Source organism: Plectrocnemia conspersa, unplaced genomic scaffold (assembly GCF_051122295.1).
Source record: "Plectrocnemia conspersa isolate PC_06_02 unplaced genomic scaffold, ASM5112229v1 ptg000008l, whole genome shotgun sequence".
NCBI classification, from domain to species: Eukaryota; Metazoa; Arthropoda; class Insecta; order Trichoptera; family Polycentropodidae; genus Plectrocnemia; species Plectrocnemia conspersa.
The window spans coordinates 21,466,214-21,487,220 of NW_028277172.1; the positions used below are offsets into that span (position 1 = coordinate 21,466,214).

Sequence of the window (21,007 nt, forward strand, 5' to 3'; positions counted from 1 at the left end):
ATATTAAGAGTACAAAAAGGTTGTACAGAATGTTAAATAAAAAAATATTTTAGCGGTATCTTTATAACGGGGAATAACAATCAACATATTGTGACGTAAATTTTATCAAAAACACAATAAGTTATCCTTAACATATGAAATAGTATTAAAATTTCATTACTAGCGACGAATCGTATATAGAGATAATAATTGTAATATCATCTAAACAAAATTTATATATAAGATACGCAAAATAGATTTGCTTTAGATAACAAACGTCGTCATTACAGCATAAAACATAGCACGATATAATCTTTTCTTATGAGCAATTTAATATAGCACTTTTAAGATCTTCAACAAGCAAATATAATACACTATGTGGAAAACTTATAAACTATAAAGCTATCGAGGAATCTTCTAGTCTTCTTTATATTGTATAATTTGTATATTTAAAGGTTCTAAAATAAATTTTGTTTTGATATAAATTATTTTTAAAACATTACTATTTTATGTAGTAATTTGTATTGAGATGCTAATATAATGAAATTCAGTATCGACGACTTTACACTTTAAATATATTACCGTCGATATGATCTTGTTTATAAATAAATACACGTTTTGTATGCGCGCGTTATTTTGACGTTTTTGGTGCGCAGTTCAAGTTCACGCTCGGGGGTGCGCACCACCCCCTCCGACGACCCTCAGCAGCGTCGCGTGGCGCATTCGTCGCACTGTGAAAACATATAATGATTGCATTTTTCGACGACGAGACAACACACAAACGGGCGCTTGTCTATCATAATGTGAAAATGATTTCGTCGCACGGATAGCGTCGTTATAAGAGACAAGTGCCCGGCGTGCACGGCGCACTGACGGCTGCGACTGCCGCGGCTCGACTGGCGCTCGCTCTCGTTCCGTATAGTGGGGGGAAATAAAGGGCGGTGCCAGTTCGGCAATTGGTCGGAAGGGCGCAGAAGCCCGCCTTCGGGCGGGGCGTGGCCAGGAAGGCGGCCCCGGAGCCGCTGCCCGTCCGCAGTCCGCACACGACCGCCGAGCTTCGCGGGCCGCGACACTCCGGCTCAGCCGGCGCTTCTTCGCCGTCGCGACGACATGCGGCCCGAGTGACGAAGTGACGAGCAGCGCCGTCCCGCGACGGTGACGCGATCGCTCGCCCATTCCCGCGATACCGCGTACATCAACAATATATCAAATTGTGGCGGATATGCACCCGCTACGGCCCGAGCCGTCGGCCGCGGGCAGCTAGCCGCGACCGCGACTTGATACTTTTTTTTTATTATAATATAATCGTCGTTCTTATTATTATATTATTATTAAAACACCTATTGACGCGCGCGCATCCCGTCCGCTCTCTTATATCCGAATCGAGTGCAGTGCCTGTGAGTGAGTGTTTTTAGTGCAGGGGTGCTTAGCGGGACCGCGATTGCGGCCCGCGGACCGATCGCGGCACACATGGCCCAACCCAGGGTACGTACGCCGGATGCGCGGTGAAATGTGACGACCGAAAATATCTGTGCTATAATAGTGAAAACTCCGCGATCTGACATATGTGACATTTGACATCAAAATAATACAAACAATAAACTGTATCTTCATCGACAACCAATTACAAAATAAAGCTCCAATCATTGCTAATTTTATACAAAAACTCATAAATATACATATCAGTAATTTCATACTGACATAAAAAAAAATATAAAATTAATTTAAAACATAAACATACTAGCATCCTTCCTATAAATAAATAAAATTGTAACAATATTGATGCTATAGTTAGGGGAAAATATAGCACCGCTACAATTTTGTAGGTAAATAAATTTTACATAGCAATGGATCACATCCGTCCTATAAATTAATAAAGTTTATATAAAAAAATATTTTTATGTACATATATATCAATAATAATTCTACATAAGTTTTTTGTAACAGTATTTTTTAATAATTTATTTAGAGCATTTATATGCAATGATGCGATATGACAAAATAGGATTCAGTTTATTTACCGTGAGTTCTTAATTTTTGTATAAATATATACACAAATCAATAAATAACAATAATTGCAATTCAATATAAAACACACTATCACATCCGTCTTATACGTAAATTAGTTTTTTATAATAATCCTTCAAAATAAATTTTACACATGTTTGTTGTAATGCAACACTTTTTCAATAATTCATTTAAGCATTTATATGCAATAATGTGCTTAAAAATATAAATTTAGAATGTATAATTAAAGTGCTAAAGATAAACAAACCAATAATTAATATTTATAATTTAATATGGAATCTATCCTATAGTTAATAAAATGAATAACTAGTAATATTTCATTATATTATTCTATAAAATCAGTTTAATTAATATAAGCCATAAAATAACAATTTATAACCAAATGCTAAAGATACACAAATCAATATAAAATATACTAGCACATCGTCATATAAATATATAAAGCTGATCAAAGTATAACTAGTAATTATTTTTATAAAATATTTCATTATATTAAAATCTACATTAGTTTTTTGTGATTTATTTTAACATACATTGTATGAAAAACTATAATTATCAGTATATTTATTCTGAGCTATAAAATAACAATTTAAAATATGAAACTAAAATACTTACGAGATACAATTCAATATCACATCCATTCTATAAGTTTAGCAAGTTTATCTAGTAATTATTTTAATGAAATATTTCATTACATTAAATTCTACATAAGTTTGTTGTGATACAGAACTTTAAATAATTTATTTTTAGCATCTCATATGAAAAAATATATAACTAAAATACTAAAGCTATGCAATTCAATAAATATAACAAGTATGTATCAATATGGAACATACTATCACATCCATCCTATAAGTCATATTAATAAAAAAATTATATGTATATTACATATCATTGACTACTAATAATTATTTTTATGAAATATTTCATTACATTAAATTCTACGTAAGTTTATTGTGATACAGACTTTTAATATTTTTTTTAACACCAAGATACTAAAGATATACAATTCAATAAAAATAATAATTTTCATTTAATATGAAACATACTATTCCATCCATTCTATAAGTTAATAAAGTTCATCATAATATATAATTTTTCATACAGAACTTTAAATAATTTATTTTTAACATCATGTTATGAAAAAATGTTGTGCAATACAATAAAAATATTAATTATATATCAATATGGAACATACTATCACATCCGTCACATAAAGTTTAGCACAACATATTTTTTATATATATGTACATATATTACATATCATTGACTTTGCCTTGTAATAATTACTTTAATGAAATATTTCATTATGTTAAATTCTACATAAGTTTGTTGTAATACAGAACTTTAAATAATTTATTTTTAATATCTATGATATGAAAAAAATATGATGCTGTTAAATACCAATATATATAAAATTCTAAAGTTGTGCAATATAATAAAAATATTAATTATATATCAATATAGAACATATCACATTAATAAAGTTTATCATATATTTTTATTTATATGTATACTACATATTGACTTTGACTAGTAATATTTCATTATATTGAATTCTACTTACGTTTTATGTTATACAGAACATTAAATAATTTATTTTTAACATCTATGATATAAAGCAATATAACTAATATTCTAAAGATGTGCAATACAATATGAATATTTTATATATATCAATATAAAACATACTATCACTATCCTATAAGTTAATAAAGCTTAGCATAACATATTTTTATATATATGAAAATTACATATAATTGACTTGAATTATTAATTTTTCTATTAAAATATTTCATTGTATTAAAGTTATTGTGATACAGAACTTTAAATATCTTATTTTTAACTTCTATAACATGAGCTATAAAATAACAATATAACAAAAATTTGTGCAAGTCAATAAAAATAAAATATCAATATGGAACATACTATAAATTTATAAAGTTTATTATATATCATTGAATTTAACTATTAATTATTTTTATGAAATATTTCATTACATTAAATTTCACATAACTTTAATATGTAATGTAATACAGTGCTTTAATTTATTTATTATATGAAATAATATAATTATCAGTTTATTTAATATGATCTTTGATATAGCAATTTATAACTAATTAATAATAAATACTGGAACATACTATCCGTTTTAAAAGTAAATTAATATATTGCATATCATTGCATTAATTATTTTTAACAGGAAATAATTCCTTAGAATAAATTATATATTGGTTATAGAAAAATATTTCAGTTTATTAACTATAAGCTATAAAATAATTGTAATTAAATATAATTCATACTGTATTATCCGTCGCATAAGTAAATAAAGTTAAGCATTTATATACAATGTTAACCTAATAATAATACTTATAATTCAATATGATCAGTTTTAAATTACATATTATTGTTGTTATTAAATAAATTATTAAAGACTTGTGGTTTAATTTTATCAATATTACTTAGTGCATAGAATTTAAAGTTATAGTTTTATCTCTATTCTCTATTGATAAAATTTCAGATAAGCTACTTACATTTCATTTAACTCAAATAGCAGGAGAGTTAAAAAATATATTGTCACAATCTCATTATCCCGAATGTTGATACTTAATTTGATTTACATCAGTTTTATTGCGTCATTTGAGATAGTAAAAAATAAAATTAAGACCCTTTTAATTGATGGTCCTTCATAAATTTTACGATCCTAAACTAATCTCAAAATTGCTCATAACTGAACGCTTCACAGAATAAGGATTCTCTTGAGATAATAAAATACAAATCACGGACCTCCTGTGCGACGCGTTCTTTATTTATAAGCTTAAAACGTGATGTCCGTTTTGAATATATAAATAAATATGCATCGTTTCGAATGTAAAAAGTTTAATCGGCGTAAATAACTTTCTAAACGCACTGTCGATCGTTACGCGCCCAATTGCCGCATCCGAATTGCGCCCGCATCCCGCAACTGCTCTCCAATTGTTCTCATCTGTAGGGTTGACGAAGAGTTGTATAAAATTAAATTGTGGAATTACAACTCTAGTAGATCTAGTAGAATTCACCGAGTGTGACTCTATCAAAAAAATGTTGATCAGATTGTATAAAATCTGAGATTATTAAGATGTCGCGTCCGTCGGCCGCAACGCTACTAAAGCTTATTATAGAACTAATTTATAGCAGTTGTGGTGTGTGATTGCAATTATTTTTCGTACAATGAAAAAAATGCGTAAGATTTTCCCAACCGTCGGATTTGAGACGTTCTGTAAACACTTTCCGCAAAGCGGATAAATTATAAATTCAGAGATCCAGAGATATTTCTGCCATTATTGTATACGTCTACATGTTGAATTCTTTCCTCAATGATTGCAACTACCAATTAATACTAGTCTCAGTCGGCCGATAGTAATTTCGGACCGTTTATGAATACTTCTCTAGATTTAGACCGGTAGATATAGGGGGAATTCGGCTAAGGAATCTAACCGACACAGTCCAAAAATGTTGATTATCGCCGATTAATATTCATATTTTAGCATTTCTTAAAAAAAAAAAACAGCGTCAATTACAACGTCAATTATCTATTCATTTTATAATAATATAATAAAAATATATACAATGCGTTTTATGTGTGCTTGCCGCCGGATATAGAGTTTATGTTATTCATCAATGCTATTATTATTTAAACGACGTGTTATAATGCTATAATATAAATACATAGCTATAAAAGCGAATTGGCATTAAAAATCGTAAACTTGTAGAAACGCTAAATAAAATATTCACACATATCTCACAATAACTGTTCAATAAAAATATATAAGTAACAGTGTAAAATATAAAAACGGTTGACGTTAAATTAAAAATAATTACGGCTAATTTGTGCTTTTAAAAAAAATTGTGGCACTGTTGCTCAATTTATCAAATAAATAAATAGGCGATAAATAAAAATAACGATGGTGTAGTGATTGTTGAATTTTATTTCTAGTGGAAGTAAATAGAATAATTAAAATAAAATAAAGCAGGTAGAAATAAAAATATCAGAGGCGACGGTAAAAATATATGCAATTCTTTTAAAATTAAGTGGTCTAATAATTTATATAAATGAACACTTACATTATATAATGCAATAGAGAGAGAGTCAATAAAAATATACATTGATCCGCCTATTTGATTTATACAATCGATGAGTTTTAATTGAAAAAATTGATCAACTGTTATTATTATTTATATTATTAATTGCACATAAGCATATTGAAATTTAGTACCTTGTACGATAATTTTTATATTTTGGTCAGTCCTACCTCCGCACAAACGCCCATCGTTTAGCAAAAAATGAACGATAAGGCGTGACTGTATGCTATTTTTTATGTTATTTATTAAACTTTTATATTGTAATATTGCAAATACGCCCGTGTGTGTACATATCGAGCCATCAGCGAGATTTTCACCATAATTTACGTCGTGGGACGAACTTTTTGGTGGAGAGAGAGAGATTGTTCTGTCAGATGCCGGACGTCCTCTTTCGGATGAAACAAAATGTGCCTAGTAGTAAATATATATATACATAATACCCGACGTGCTTGTAAAAATATCTATTTTTAATAAAAAGCACATCCATAAGAGATTCAGTTATTATGAATTTTCACGTAATTTTTTTCGGAATGAATGGCGAATTCGCTACGGTTGCCATTCATCATTCACGCTTGCCAATTCGAGATGCACACCAATGTATGTGCTTAAAGCGTTTGTTGTGTATTATTGAAACGTGTGATGGATCCTCTCGAGTGTGCATACTTTAATTATTAACAATAGTAATAAAATTGAGCCGTCGGAAGTCTGTCAAATTATTACGCGCGACGCCATTTTGTTTCGTTCCGACGGATTAGATCCAGTGAATAATTTTTATTTCTAGCGAGCTTTTAAAATATTTTTATTAGCAAACTATTTTATATAAAATATTGAACCGGTGTAGCCGTCAATCGCACCACTCCCAGTCATGTTCCACGTATAATAAAAGGCCACCGATAATAGAGGGATATTATTTAAAGATATTAATCGTCAGATGTTTACTTTGTAGAGGAGCCCCCTGGCCATGGCGAGCCACAAACGCAGATCGATTAATTGTACCATAGTTATTTCGCCGCCCAAAAATCGCCACGTCATCGAAATTGATGGCCTGACGGTTTTGTTATAACTTTTTTAAAAGCCGTCATCCTTTTAAGAAGAAGACGAGTGCCCGATCGAGCCGCGAGATACCGAAGCTTTTGTTATATATCAATTCTAATCCCGGAAGATTCTTCTTAATACATACTCAATTTTTAGAAAGCTACACATCGAACAAGTTCGAGTTGTATCGCAGCTACCGAGCAATTTAACTAATTAATACCCTAAAATTAGAAGGCGACCCGCATTGGATCGCGCTTTATAACTGGTTTACCGCATACATGCCTCTTATACGGTAGCTATCCATAATATGTAATATAATAAATTGTAGGATATTCAATACGATCAAAATATATCCGCTGTAACATCAAATTTAACTTTAATATCATAGATCCGCTGGATAATGTAATATAAATAATATTGTCTTTTTTGATCAAATTATATTTTAATTTTTTTGAGATGTATAAATTCAGAAGCATAGATATTTCTTATAAATATTTACCATTAAAAACATTGTTTTGGTATTATTTAATTTTAAATAAAAAAAATATATATAAATAATAATTTACTTGTGTAATATATTTTAATTTACATATACATTTAAAATATATCTACAAATATATATATGAGATATAATAATTTTTAATGACATGATAACTACTGTAGTTTGACTTTTCTGGATAAAAAGCAGATTAATATCTCAGCTATGTTCAATAAAAAAAATGTAACTAGAAGCATAAAATGTTTTATAACTTATTTATAATATTAATAATATTTCACTATTATAAAAGAAACGATGTTTGATGTAGTTTTAATCAGATTGACATCAAACTTATATAATTTGTTTTGTATTGTGGCAAAATTATAAATTTATATTGTTAAAATGATCAGAATTAAATTAAATAATAATAAAATTGTCCTTGCAAATATATTAGCTACATTGGCGAATTTTTAAGCTTTTTAAAAATCTGTTACTTCATTAATATTAGTCCTAGAGAGAAAGGAAAAGAGTATAACAATTATTACACCATACTTATTAACTAAAAATATATTTTAGCGGCCTTTTCCGGGAGATGTGTTTTGTATTGTGGTAAAATTATAAATTTATATTGTTAAAATAATAAGAATCAAATTGAACAATAATAAAAGAGTCCTTGCAAAAATATTGGCTACATTGGCGACTTTTTAAAAATTTTAAAAATCTGTTACTTCATTAATATTAGTCCTAGAGAAAAAGGAAGAGAGTATAAAAATTATTACATCATAAATATATTTTAGCGGCCTTTTCCGGGAAATATGTTTTATATTGTGGTCAAATTACAGTATATGAGATTTTAAAACAAATTTATATTAATGAGTTTTAATTTTTAAAACAATAATAAGATTAAAATTGAACAATTGTAAATATATTGGCTCCATTAGCAAACTTCGTTGAAATTAATCCTACAGAGAAAAGAATTATACTTATTAATTACAAATATATTTTAGCGGCCTTTTCCGGGAGATTTGTTTTTTATTGCGATCTAATTTGTATTAAGCTTTAAATAAAAAAATGTTTTTGTAAATGTTCTTGTTTCAAAATGGCGATTTTTCAATAATTTAAAAATCTGTAACTCCATAAATATTGTTCATATAAAATGCATACTTAATAACTAAAAATCTATTTTAGCAGACTTTTCCTAGAGATTTGTTTTGTATTGTACACAAATTATATGTCTGAATTGCTAAGTGATATTTACGTAGTTTTAATCAGACTTTGATATATGTACACAAAAATTTTCGTCAGTTTTATAATAAACACTAGTCAAAATCGTCCTTCATATATTTCATCATGTTTAAAATGGTGGTTTTTCAAATGTCTTAAAAAATATTATTCTATTAAATAAAAAGTAATAAAATAATGAATAAAGCATGTTTTATAAGAATAACTTATTTATAAACCTGTATTTTTTGTATAATGGTGCAGATGATATAGAAGTTTTGTGATTAAAAAATCGATAATAGGGGTAGTTTTAATCATATGATCGAGCTTTTACATGCAAAAATTTCATGGAAATAAATATTTGAGAAAAACCGTTTTTTCTTGATATATAATATTGTTAACTGCCGCTTTTAATTCGAATTTATATTATTTGTATCCTGGCTAAGCTAGTTTAAAAATAACGGCTTTTCAAACATTTAAAATTAATATTGATCCTATAGAAAAAATATTTATATTACAAAATTATGTTATATACATATGTATATATTATATTGTAGAATTATGGTACAGTAATCTTTTGATTATATGAGATTAAACAAAGTTTAGAAAAAAAGTTAAGTGTAACATATTTATTAAATATACAAAAAAAATTATAGTCTTTTCTGGAGATTTTTTTTTATTTCGGTCAAATTACATATCTTAATATTATTTATATAAACATTTATTACAAATTTAAGAATACAGAAATATACATAGTTAAAATAAAAATATGCAATTTAATGATTTTTAAAGTCACGATAACAGATTTTAATCAAAAATTCTTAGAGGAAAAAGCGTTTTGTAACAAATTTATTAACTAAATCTATCTTAGCATATTTTTATATATTACTCTGTAAAATAATAAAAAGCACAAAACGCGAATTTTTCGGGATAAGCAATCAAATAAATTTTCTACGTAATTTTTTTAATTTATAAAATTAGTATGATTGGAATTTTATTTTTGTAACGATAAAAATGATTTTAAATGGCTAAAAAAGCAATTGCTTCAACGATTTAAATGCATTTTCATGACACAGTGGTTGAATTAAAATATTTTTTACACTGTATTTACGAACATATCGTACATCAAAGGCGTATTCATCAAACGAAAGTTGATTATATGAAGCTTTTATAATTTTAATAGTCCATATCGATCACGTTGAACTGATTGAAGTTGATTGACATTTATTTACGGAGCGAACGTGTGAAATAATATTTATGAACAATAAATTCGGTTTTAATATTACTTTAAATTGATTTACGGGTCGATTAAAATAATTTTAAAAATAAAGTAATGCACAGAGAAGCAGCAGTGTAGTCGTCGTCGTCGTCGTCGCATTTCATCGGAGCTTTTAGCGTTCGACGTGAGCTTTTTGATTAATCGCCTTTCGTTTCGACTTCAGTACGACGAGGGCCTGCACGGCGGGTACCTGGAGGGCGGGGGCATGTACGAGCCCCATCGGGGGGCGCTGCCTCTGGGGGCACACCACGTGCCTCACGTGCCGCACCCCGCGGCTGCGGCCGCCGCCGCCGCCATGCACTATGCGCCCACCAACCATGTCTCGCCGGTGCCCAACCACGTCATGGCCGCCGAGCCACATGTCCACAAAAGGGACAAAGACGCCATATACGGGTGAGTACATCTTGATTTTTAGAAAATAAACTCAAAAACAAGCGCTTGTCTACTAAAACGGAGCGTTCCTTTGCCTCATAAAGTAGCACTGTAACGAGGGATATAGAAAAGTAGAGATAGTAAGTCCAAAAAACATTTTATTTTAAAATTAACCCATACCTTTAGAACACTCCTTTATTTATTCTTCAACATGAACTGAAAACATAAGAATGACTTTCTTGAATCAAACATTAAAGAAGTCCTGCTACACGTGCAGTTTCAGACAGCCTTTTGACAAATGTTTTGGACACCTCTTAATTTGATTCACAAGGTTCGTCGATCCTATTAATTAGTTATGTGAAAAATAAAGCTATTGCCATTCAAAATTGAATGTAAACTTCAGCAGAAGTTTCTCCTTTACTTTACTTTCCTCATATCCCTCGCAAGGTATTATTTGTTTATATCACTAACGTTAAACTAAAGTTTTAGTTTATTAAACAATTTAATAATATTTATGTCAAATATAATTTCATGACTATTATCTTAAATATTTTTTTCAAAAGACGATCCAAAAATGATTTGCTGATTTTTTTATTATCTTTTTCCATAATTTAATTTATTTGATATTTATTTTCAGAGACATTTCCATAGTTCTAAATTAATCTGTATATCTTGGACCGCCAATCGTTCTTTCCTTATTATATAATTTGTATTTTTTATTTTATTTATGACTATGATTTACATTAAAATGTATTTTTTATGTTAATATGATTATTATATTTATATGGTTTTAAAATGTAAATAGTTCAATCTCTGTTGTTGCATATAAAATGTATTTTTCTTGAAAATTGGTATTTTATAATAGTTTAATTAAAAATTAATGTGTACACAAAGTAAAAATTTTTTTTTTTATATATTTATATTTTATGTATTAAAGTATTTTTTAAAAAAAGTGTTGCAAATGAAACATTGTCTAAATATTTTTTTTTATTGTCTGCTATTTGTTTTTCTAACAAGTGATTTTTAAGTTACGAAGCATAACACTTGATGAAAAAGTTGCCAAAACTAATTGATACTATTATCAATCTAAAGATATTTTATTACATTATAGCTAGTTATATAGCTAAATTTAAAAATACTTAAATTAATTATTTACCTGATATTTCATATACAATGTAGTCAAATTATATGTTCTTTAGTTCAATTATTTGTAATCACTAATGAAAATATTTCTTTAACTATTCAATTTAACGACTGTATTTTTAGATAATTTATTTAAATAATGCCAGATTTAAATCTACATTTTTAAGTAAATAATCTAAAAGTACGGATATGAGAAACGAAAATAATTATTTGTATAATTTTATTTTACAATTATTATGCAATACTATTAAACTATTTGTAATCAATAAAAATATTTTTTTTCACTTAAACTTTTAAAATGTAGATTTAATTTATTAATTTTAAAATAAAGTCATTAATAATGCAAATGCTTATTTATCTGATATTTCAAATATAACAATTAAATTTAATATTAATTCAATTGTTTGTGTATTTAAATTATGTATATATTAATTCTATTGTTTGTATTTTATTTGTATATATATATAATAATTCAATTCTTTGTGCTCTATATTTTTAGATAATTTACTTAAATTTACATTTTCAATTTTAATGTCAAACATTAAATTTTTAAAGTTAACGTGAATTTGTAATTGATTACAAATAATTTAATAATATTGCATAATAATAATTGTTAAATATCAAATATAAATAATTATTTTAAAAATATTGTGCTTCCATTATTTGATTACAAATATTTTGATATACAATTTAACTCTACATTGTTAAATTAAAATGTTGCATATGAAATATTAGGTAAATAATTAATTTCATTATATCTTTATTTTAAAATTAATAGATTATTGTAATAACACATTTTAAGTAAACACATATACTGAATAATTATTCCATAAAACGGATTGTTTGCGCATTTATCAGATTATCTGTGAACACTGCAATCGAAGATTTACCTTACATAAATGTACAAATAATCCGTTTTATGGAACAAAGTATGCACATATCTCTTAAAATACACGCCCATTTTTAATACCTATTAAATATAGCAATTAAGATGATTCAGTATTATTTCAAAGGCAATTTAAAATATCTTTAGATTGATATTAGTATCAATCTAAATTCTGCACATTATGCGACTTAGGCAATACATTTATAAATACATTTTAATTGCAACATATGTCATTGCTAAATGAGTAAAATATATATAATGTGCAACAATATTTCAATGTTTTATTTTTAAGTTCAATATATTTTTAAATTGAGGGAAATCTTATTCTAATTTTAGACAATATATAAAATAATTGTCACATAAAACGAATTGATTAGGTGCGAGAGAGCGGAAGCGAGTGCGCGTTGCTCAGAACAGTGAAAAATAATTCGTTTATTGGAACAATAATTTATTTAAATGTACTTATATTATAATATATTGTTCTTAATTTTTATATTTTCATTGCAGACATCCCCTGTTCCCTCTTCTCGCGCTTATCTTTGAAAAGTGCGAGTTGGCCACGTGCACGCCACGCGATCCCGGAGTGGCCGGTGGCGATGTTTGCTCCTCAGAGTCCTTCAACGAGGACATAGCAGTCTTCAGTAAACAGGTAAAAGTCCATACGCATTACTTATAAGATTATAAGCCATAGCGCGGCAGCGCCTATCGCATAATACATAAATACATTTTTTCATCGCATTGTACTATCAAAGCATCATCGGATAACAATTTCAAAGCTCATTCATTCGAATGGGACCAATGATCCGCACAGCTTCCCAGTCGGAGAGCAATGGAGCTCATGCTGCGATATCCGAGCCAAGTTTTCAATGTTAACCCTTTTGTTATTGTGCCGACGTTAACCGTTTAACGCCGCAATTACACAGACGCTGCTCGTCTGACTGCCCGCGGAACAATTCTAATTTTATTTTTCGATTGATAAATATTACATTATCGATAAATACAAGATATCTGTCAAATATAACGCTTTATCTGGACGAACCATCGGTCCAAAGGGGTCTTAACACTATCGCTATTGATTACGAAAAATATGTTTTAATCAATGCTAAATGTCAGGTATACAACATGATTAGATATTGTTTAAATATTGACATTTTATATATTTATTTATAAAATTAAAAATGTCATGCAGTATAAGCTCTATCATTCAGATATTATAATGGAAAAAATATGTCTTCAATTGAAAGCATCTCTGGGGACGATCAGGGTCCGAAACGGGGGCGCGTTTCTACCAAAACCACTCGAGGTTCAGAGTCAAAAAGTGTTCAAGCAGCCGCAAAATTCAAAACAAACGGTACAACCATTTCGCCAGTGTTTATTTATAGGGTCCACAGATTTGAAAGCACATAACGTCACAAATCACGCGTCCATATATCGTACGATTTTCAAACTTAACCCCTTGTGCTAAAGTTCGATTTTCGCTCACAGCGAAGGGTTAGAATCTATTTTAAATTTGAACCCCCCACAGTTCGTATGTATGTGTGTGTGCTCGCGCTTACACGAAAAGGACGTAAACATTTAAAAGGTTTAAATAATGAATAAGTAAGCAAATTTACATCCCCTACCCTTCGCGCGTTTAAATGAGGGTTGCCAAACTCCCCTATCTGTCTTTACGGGATTGTTTTTTGGTGCGTGCACGTCTGGTATGTTTGTGACGCTATTTGACAGGGCTGACGATCGTTTCGTTAATTTTATATTATGCTTATAACTAATTAAGATCTTTCTGAATAATACTGATTTAAATATTGTAAAAAAATCGCTTTATAAATAAAGTTTAAAAAAACAAATCGATATACATCTATCTATCTATACATTTCGTGATTGACTAGATACGATATTTTTAGCTTTAATTCGCAAACAAATACATCGTAAACACTTGTCTTATTTGACAACACCTTGTCAATAGTATTAAGATTAGATCATTTTTATTTATATATTCATTATTAGTAATACAATTTTCGCAACCCTGTATCGCAATAAATGTAAAGCTATTCGCCGCGCCATACAACAAACGATCTTCCCTTATCTAACACCACGAACGATGCACTTTTAAGGGATGCTGTGAATGTGTTCAGTAACCTTTTCTGTACGAATGCAAAGGTGTTTTATTGGCGGTTGCATCTGTCTATATTGTCAAACACACACATTGAAAAATAAATACTCAAACAGGCAAACATATTGCATGTATTCCGTATGCTTAGTCTGTACTTGAAAGCATACGAATCTAATGATTAAGTGCTGATGTTTTTGCCATAATATATATTCGTGCCATAACCATTGTAATTTCCATTTATTTCTCAAGTCGAACCATCAAGAATTCCCAAATCATTGCTTCTGGCAAAAAACTCAATTTTCGATACTTTGTCGCATATTTCCTCCTCCCAAACCGGCGTTTCGTATATACAGCCATACGATGTCGATTTGTTGCAATGTTCGACTCCATCGTGGTCTCGTCACACGCGGCCAATTTGCCGACCTCGTGAGTGAATACCTGTTTTTGAACGTGGCCATGCCATTTTCGATGTCACCTCAGAAGATCGTCTCTCTCGCGCGCAAGTCCAGCTTTTTTCCGCGGCCTTATTCGCCACGTCAAAGAGATACTCCTCTGTAAATTGTTAAAATTCCCCTTTATACACCATATACTATGCGTGTGTATGTAATATATAAAAGGGACCGGTCCGCCGGTTTATAACTGTTCATCGCTACACGAGCAATACTACCTAGTTCGATCGGCGGTGCGTTTCGATGCGTAGCGCGAAATGGCTTAATGCTGTGTCGATGGAAGTGCAAAAAATATATATAAACCTAATGTGCCGCAAAAAAATCGCGAGTGAAAAATTACCGACGATTGAGCGCTGAAAGCGACAACAAACCGTTACTAGAAAAAATAGTTGCAAACCGCTGATTTATGGCATTTAAATCTTGATTGCCACGACGTGATCGAATTCGAAAACGTGAGGTAAAGACTGCGCTGTCAAAAATAGATCAACAGTTCTCAATTGCGGCAAATCATTTTGTATTAATTATTTAATCGAAAGCGTGTTATCAAACATGTCAAATATATATACGTTTTCTATTGCGATAAGCATGGAGTTATCGCAGTTAACAAAATTTATTATATAATCAAACGTTATTCTAAAACGTATCAAAGCACGTTCTACTGATAATAATCGACACTATAAAGTCAATAATAACATGATCGATTTATGGATTCTTATAATCTAAATCGTTCAAGTGAGGCAAAAAATTATGAAATTATATAAGGCGATCGAAGAACAAAACTCATGAAACCCGTATATATGATTTATTGTTTTTTAATTGTATTTTTATTTTAATAACGTATATAAATATATAAATACAAGTTACTGGTTCGCCGAGTTATAACTGCTGCATGTATATACATATATAATACATATGTGCATTTGATGTGTTGGTTATTGCATGTGAGAAATATGCTTTCACTTGCCTTTTACGATGATCGACAAGATCTTGGATTCAGAAATCTGAATAGAATAAATTCTGTAGCATATCACTGAAATATAATTATCTTCAAGCATATGTTCCTATTTCTCATATTCATCTAAAAAAAACAAGAAAACGCATAAAAAAAGACTTGACACACGTATAAAAATAATTTTCTAAAACAGCATAAAATTCATTAGAAATTTATAAAAAAAAGTTAACAATCATTTTTTCTTTAGAATTATCGTTATGATATGTTTGGCATGAATTACAAACTGGTTCGAAATCACTACAAGAGATAGTGTATCAGAGTTATGTTCTGAAGATAATGGTTCTTCACAAATAAAATTAGCTTCAACTTCGCGTGTTGATTTTTCCATTTTAACTATATAATCAGTGATTAAACTTTGCGATGGCTTTGCTAATTTTTGTACAATTCGTGTTATCCAAATAATTTTGTATTTATTATATTTTTATTTAATAATTATATTTTAAAAATTTTTACAATTCGTGTTATAAAAATTTAAGGCTCGTTCAGAATCATCATATTTTATATCAAAAAACAATTATCAAAAATCCACGTCATAAGCAATAAAATCGTGTCGTCGCCGACACGATTTTATTGCTTTTGACGTGAATTTTTGCCTTCTGAGAAGTGATAATTGTTTTTGCGCTCTTCTATTGATCAAAATTCGGTTTGACTATACTTCAGCCAATACTCTCATATCAGAAGTTCATAGTAATATCGATAAGGATAGCACATATATATTGGTATAACTAGGGATTCCAATCCCGGGATCCCGGGATCCCGAACGATTTTCAATACCCGATGAGTCCCGGGATTATAAAACATAATCCCGAATTTTTTGGATTGGTTGATTTATCAAGCACAATCGAATTATTGTTGACAACATCGTTATATTTCGTGTACAAACTTGCGCGAGTTGCACGTGTCATCTGTGAATCTTTGAGGCTGTGAGTCTGAACGTGCTTTTTCAGCAGCAGGCTGCTTAGGAACCAAAATCAGATCAAAACTAAATGATAAAACACTTGATGCTTTGATGTTACTTCGTGAGTTTTATTCAAAATAATGTTTTCAATTAATTGTGTCTATGAATATACATACCTATGTGCATACATTGCCAAAAGTTCATTTTTTTCTTCTCAAATAAATATATAAGACCTTCTCTTTTTTTATTTTTATTATATTATTTTCTATTTTAAGTCCAAGACCAAAATTATACGTACTTTATACATTGTATGTTATAAAAAACAGATGTAAAACTATATTGTATTATTCATTTTAAATTATTTTTATCGATAAAATAACATGAAAATTATCCCGGGACTGGTCCCGGGATCCCGGGATCGACTAATTGCAATACCGAAATCCCGAGATCAAAATTTTGGCCCGGGATTGGAATCCCTAGGTATAACATATGCAGAAAAACTATGAAGCAAAATGTCTGTTCTTCTTCTTCCTGTGAGATAAGTTGGCTTAGTTCGTATTTTGGATTTGACCTAATGAAAGTTCTTAAAATTATAATTAGTTTTAGAACTTTGTTAGGTTTGGGTTGGAACAGCAAAGGGACGTTCGCAACTGTCAAATTGAGTTTCATAGACATTTTAGAACAGCTTATAATTTCACTAGCGCCTACCAGTTTTCGCTAGTAATATATCTACTCTTGAAAATAAATTTGAGCTTCACTAGTGAAAATGTAACTTCACTAAAAAATACACATTCACTATAACATTAGTATATCGCATGTAAATAAATAATGATAAGAATATAAATGTATATTACTACATATGAAATCATATCATTTTAATAGCACCTGCCAGATATATTATATTTTCACTAGTAAAAATGTATTCCATTGTGATTTATTTAAGGAATAGCCTGAGAATTTCTGGTTTAAAATTAAGGACTTCATTTTAGCTTTTTTAAATATTTTTATTTCAATAAATTTATTTCTGGCAAAATTTAATGAGGAATGAGGTTCCAGGGAAAATATTAAAAAAAATTCACCTTTGACTCAGTCCATCGTCAAAATCATTAGATCTACTATGATCATGTTTGCTTATTCATTGCTTGCGGATAACTCGGCTTTTGATATTAAAAGCCTCATATGCTTGTGCTCTAGAGGCGGCCGAACAAAAGGATATCTATGCCCTCTTTTTACTCTACTTTTATCGTTTTTTTTTCTCTCGCCGTCTGCGCGCAGGCACGCGCAATGGAATCTTGCACGATGACTGACTCCGACAATGGAACAGAGTCGAGTGTAAAAAGTCACATCACTCATCTGACCGACCCTCTGGAGGTACAGCGAACTAAATATTTGCATACTTCTGATGATGATGGCTCGGAGAGCCTCTGAGTTTTTCCCGGACGGTTATTGCCTTGGTTATGGTCGACAATTCACATGTGTGTATGTATGCATAAAAAAAACACACCATATAAACGCAGCACAATGCGACGAATGAGATTGACATAATTTAAAATTATTTATTGAAAAAAATGGAGTAGAAAAGGTTAAATGATTAAATATGGAATGCGTTTCAAAAGCACGTAATTTATTTATGGTTCATTATATGATTTTTATGATTATTATTAAATTAATATATTGGACGTGAGTCAATGGAGAACCTTTTAATTTATATTATATTTAATAAAACATCAATATATCATATATAAGTATTTGTTATAATCAAAATTAGTCATTAGTCCAATTGTTTTTTTTACGAAGCACAATAAACATTTAATTAATCTCTTTTAGATGGTACTACACTGACTGTGATTTCTGAATCTTTGTCTTTGAATGCTCATAAAAACAGTAAAAAAAATATTGATAAAAGTCAAACATGTATATAAGATGTGACGTGAAATAGATTTAGACCATTTTAAATTTAGATGCCAATGTTTCAGATTAGCTTGTTCATTAGTTATTGCAAAAATAAGTACTTTCGTATGGAGCAGCTCTCTCATTCGATGTCACGTATATTGTTTTTAGGTTATCTAGTACTAAACAAGTGATTATCCACTGTACAATTGATCCTTAAATTTGCAGTTGTCTTCAACCTTTTTGATTCGAATTAAAATGCTAAAGAGTCTGGAATGTCAGATTGGTGAGGTCGTGTCCCGAACTCGAAGCCCAATCGTGCTCGTCCATCAGCCGGTCATATTTCTCTGGTGACATGCTTCAATCGTCAACGCGGCTTTCGATCTGCGGCCGAATACTCCATTGTCGTAGGTGCCAAGACGACCGCGCGCCGATTGAATCATTGCGCGTTTCGTCACCTAGGTGCGCGCGTCAGGTGTTGCAAACCATCGTCATTAACGCGCGCTTCTTCTCGCTAATTAATTGTCTCCCGATGCTCACCACGCCTCCCGTTTTAACACCGCCGTTCGCATTCCGACCGAGACCACTGCTTCTTCCACTTCTTCCTTTTGCACTTGCGCCTTTTTTTATACCTTCCGCCTGACTCGAGAGCTTCACATTATATCTATCTACACATACATACATATAGTATGAGACCAAACATTCTATGCTGCCGCTTCTGCTCGCTGCACAGACTGGCCGACCGACGTCTTCATCCTTTTTTAAGGACATAAATAATACATACGCGTATAATTGCGGCGGGCAAAAATCAAAAACTGGGCGAATATCCGGACGTTGCTTAGTGGATCGATTGTTATATAGAAATTGAAACATAAGCAATCAAACTAGATGATAATTATTTTAAAACCAGAAGAATTTTGACCAATAGGAGAGCGCTAAAAACAATTATCACTTCTCAGAAGTCAAAAATTCACGTCAAAAGCAATAAAATCGTATCGGCGCCGTCGCAGTGGGAACGCTCGGTAACGAGCGTTCCCACTGCGACGGCGCCGACACGATTTTATTGCTTTTGACGTGGATTTTTGACTTCTGAGAAGTGATAATTGTTTTTGCGCTCTCCTATTGACCGAAATTCGGTTTGAAAATATTTTTGATCAGCTCTCTTATATTAGAAGTCCATAGTAATATCGGCAAGGATAGCTATCATATTTTTAAAACATAGTGTAATATCGAAATGCAGATAAACTGTGGAGCAATATGCGAGATGCGATGTCTGTCTGTACTTATTCTTCCGCTTATTTTCCCCTAAGAGATGTGTTGGTTTAGTTTTTTTTTGAACTTGACCTAATGAAAGTTCTGATACTATAACTTGGTTAGGTTTGGGGTTGAACAGCAAATAGACGTTTCGCAACTGTCAAATTAAGTTTCATAGACATTTTAGTGCCGCATATTAGCGCCTATCATTTAAATTATATTTTCGCTAGTAGAAATATATATCTACTGGTGAAATGTATTAGTGAAAATATAATTTAACCAAAAAATACATATTCACTATAACATTTATACATCGGATGTAAATATATATTACTACATACAAAAAAGTTGAAATCATATAATTTTACTAGCACCTGCCAGATAGTTTATATTTTCATTGGTAAAAATATATATCTACTGGTAAAAATGTATTCCAATATGGTATTACTAAAATGACATTTTAAAAAATATTTTCGGGGTAGATTCGAGATTGATTTTTCTAGATTTATATAAAGTGCAGACTAACTATGGAGCAATATGCGAGATGCGACGTCTGTCTGTATTTATTTTTCAGCTTATTTTCCCCTGAGTTGGCTTAGTTTGTATTTTGGACTTGATCTAATAAAAATTATACAGTTATAGTTATTTTCAGAACTGTTTAGGTTAGGTTTGAACAGAAAATGTCAAATAGAGTTTCATAGACATTTTAATTTCACCAGCGCCTATCAGTTAAATTATGTGAAAATGTGTTTGGACTTCACTAGTGAAAATATATATTTACTGAAAAATACAGAAGCGTCCATTTAATTAATATTATTATTCACAATTAATGAAATACATCAAATATATCT

General features: G+C 30.2%; 1 protein-coding gene across 4 annotated transcripts in view; it reads left to right on the forward strand.

Moving 5' to 3' along the window:
• Positions 1-1,013: 1,013 nt before the first annotated feature.
• hth (Meis homeobox homothorax) overlaps positions 1,014-21,007 on the forward strand; it is a 533,594-nt gene continuing 513,600 nt past the window's right edge. For all 4 annotated transcript variants that reach the window (XM_088189405.1, XM_088189407.1, XM_088189406.1 and 1 more), the window contains exons 1-3: positions 1,014-1,464; positions 10,306-10,535; positions 13,051-13,192. In XM_088189405.1, the coding sequence (XP_088045531.1) occupies positions 1,450-1,464; positions 10,306-10,535; positions 13,051-13,192 (387 nt within the window). In that variant the 5' untranslated portion in view covers positions 1,014-1,449. The remainder of the gene's footprint in view (positions 1,465-10,305; positions 10,536-13,050; positions 13,193-21,007) is intronic.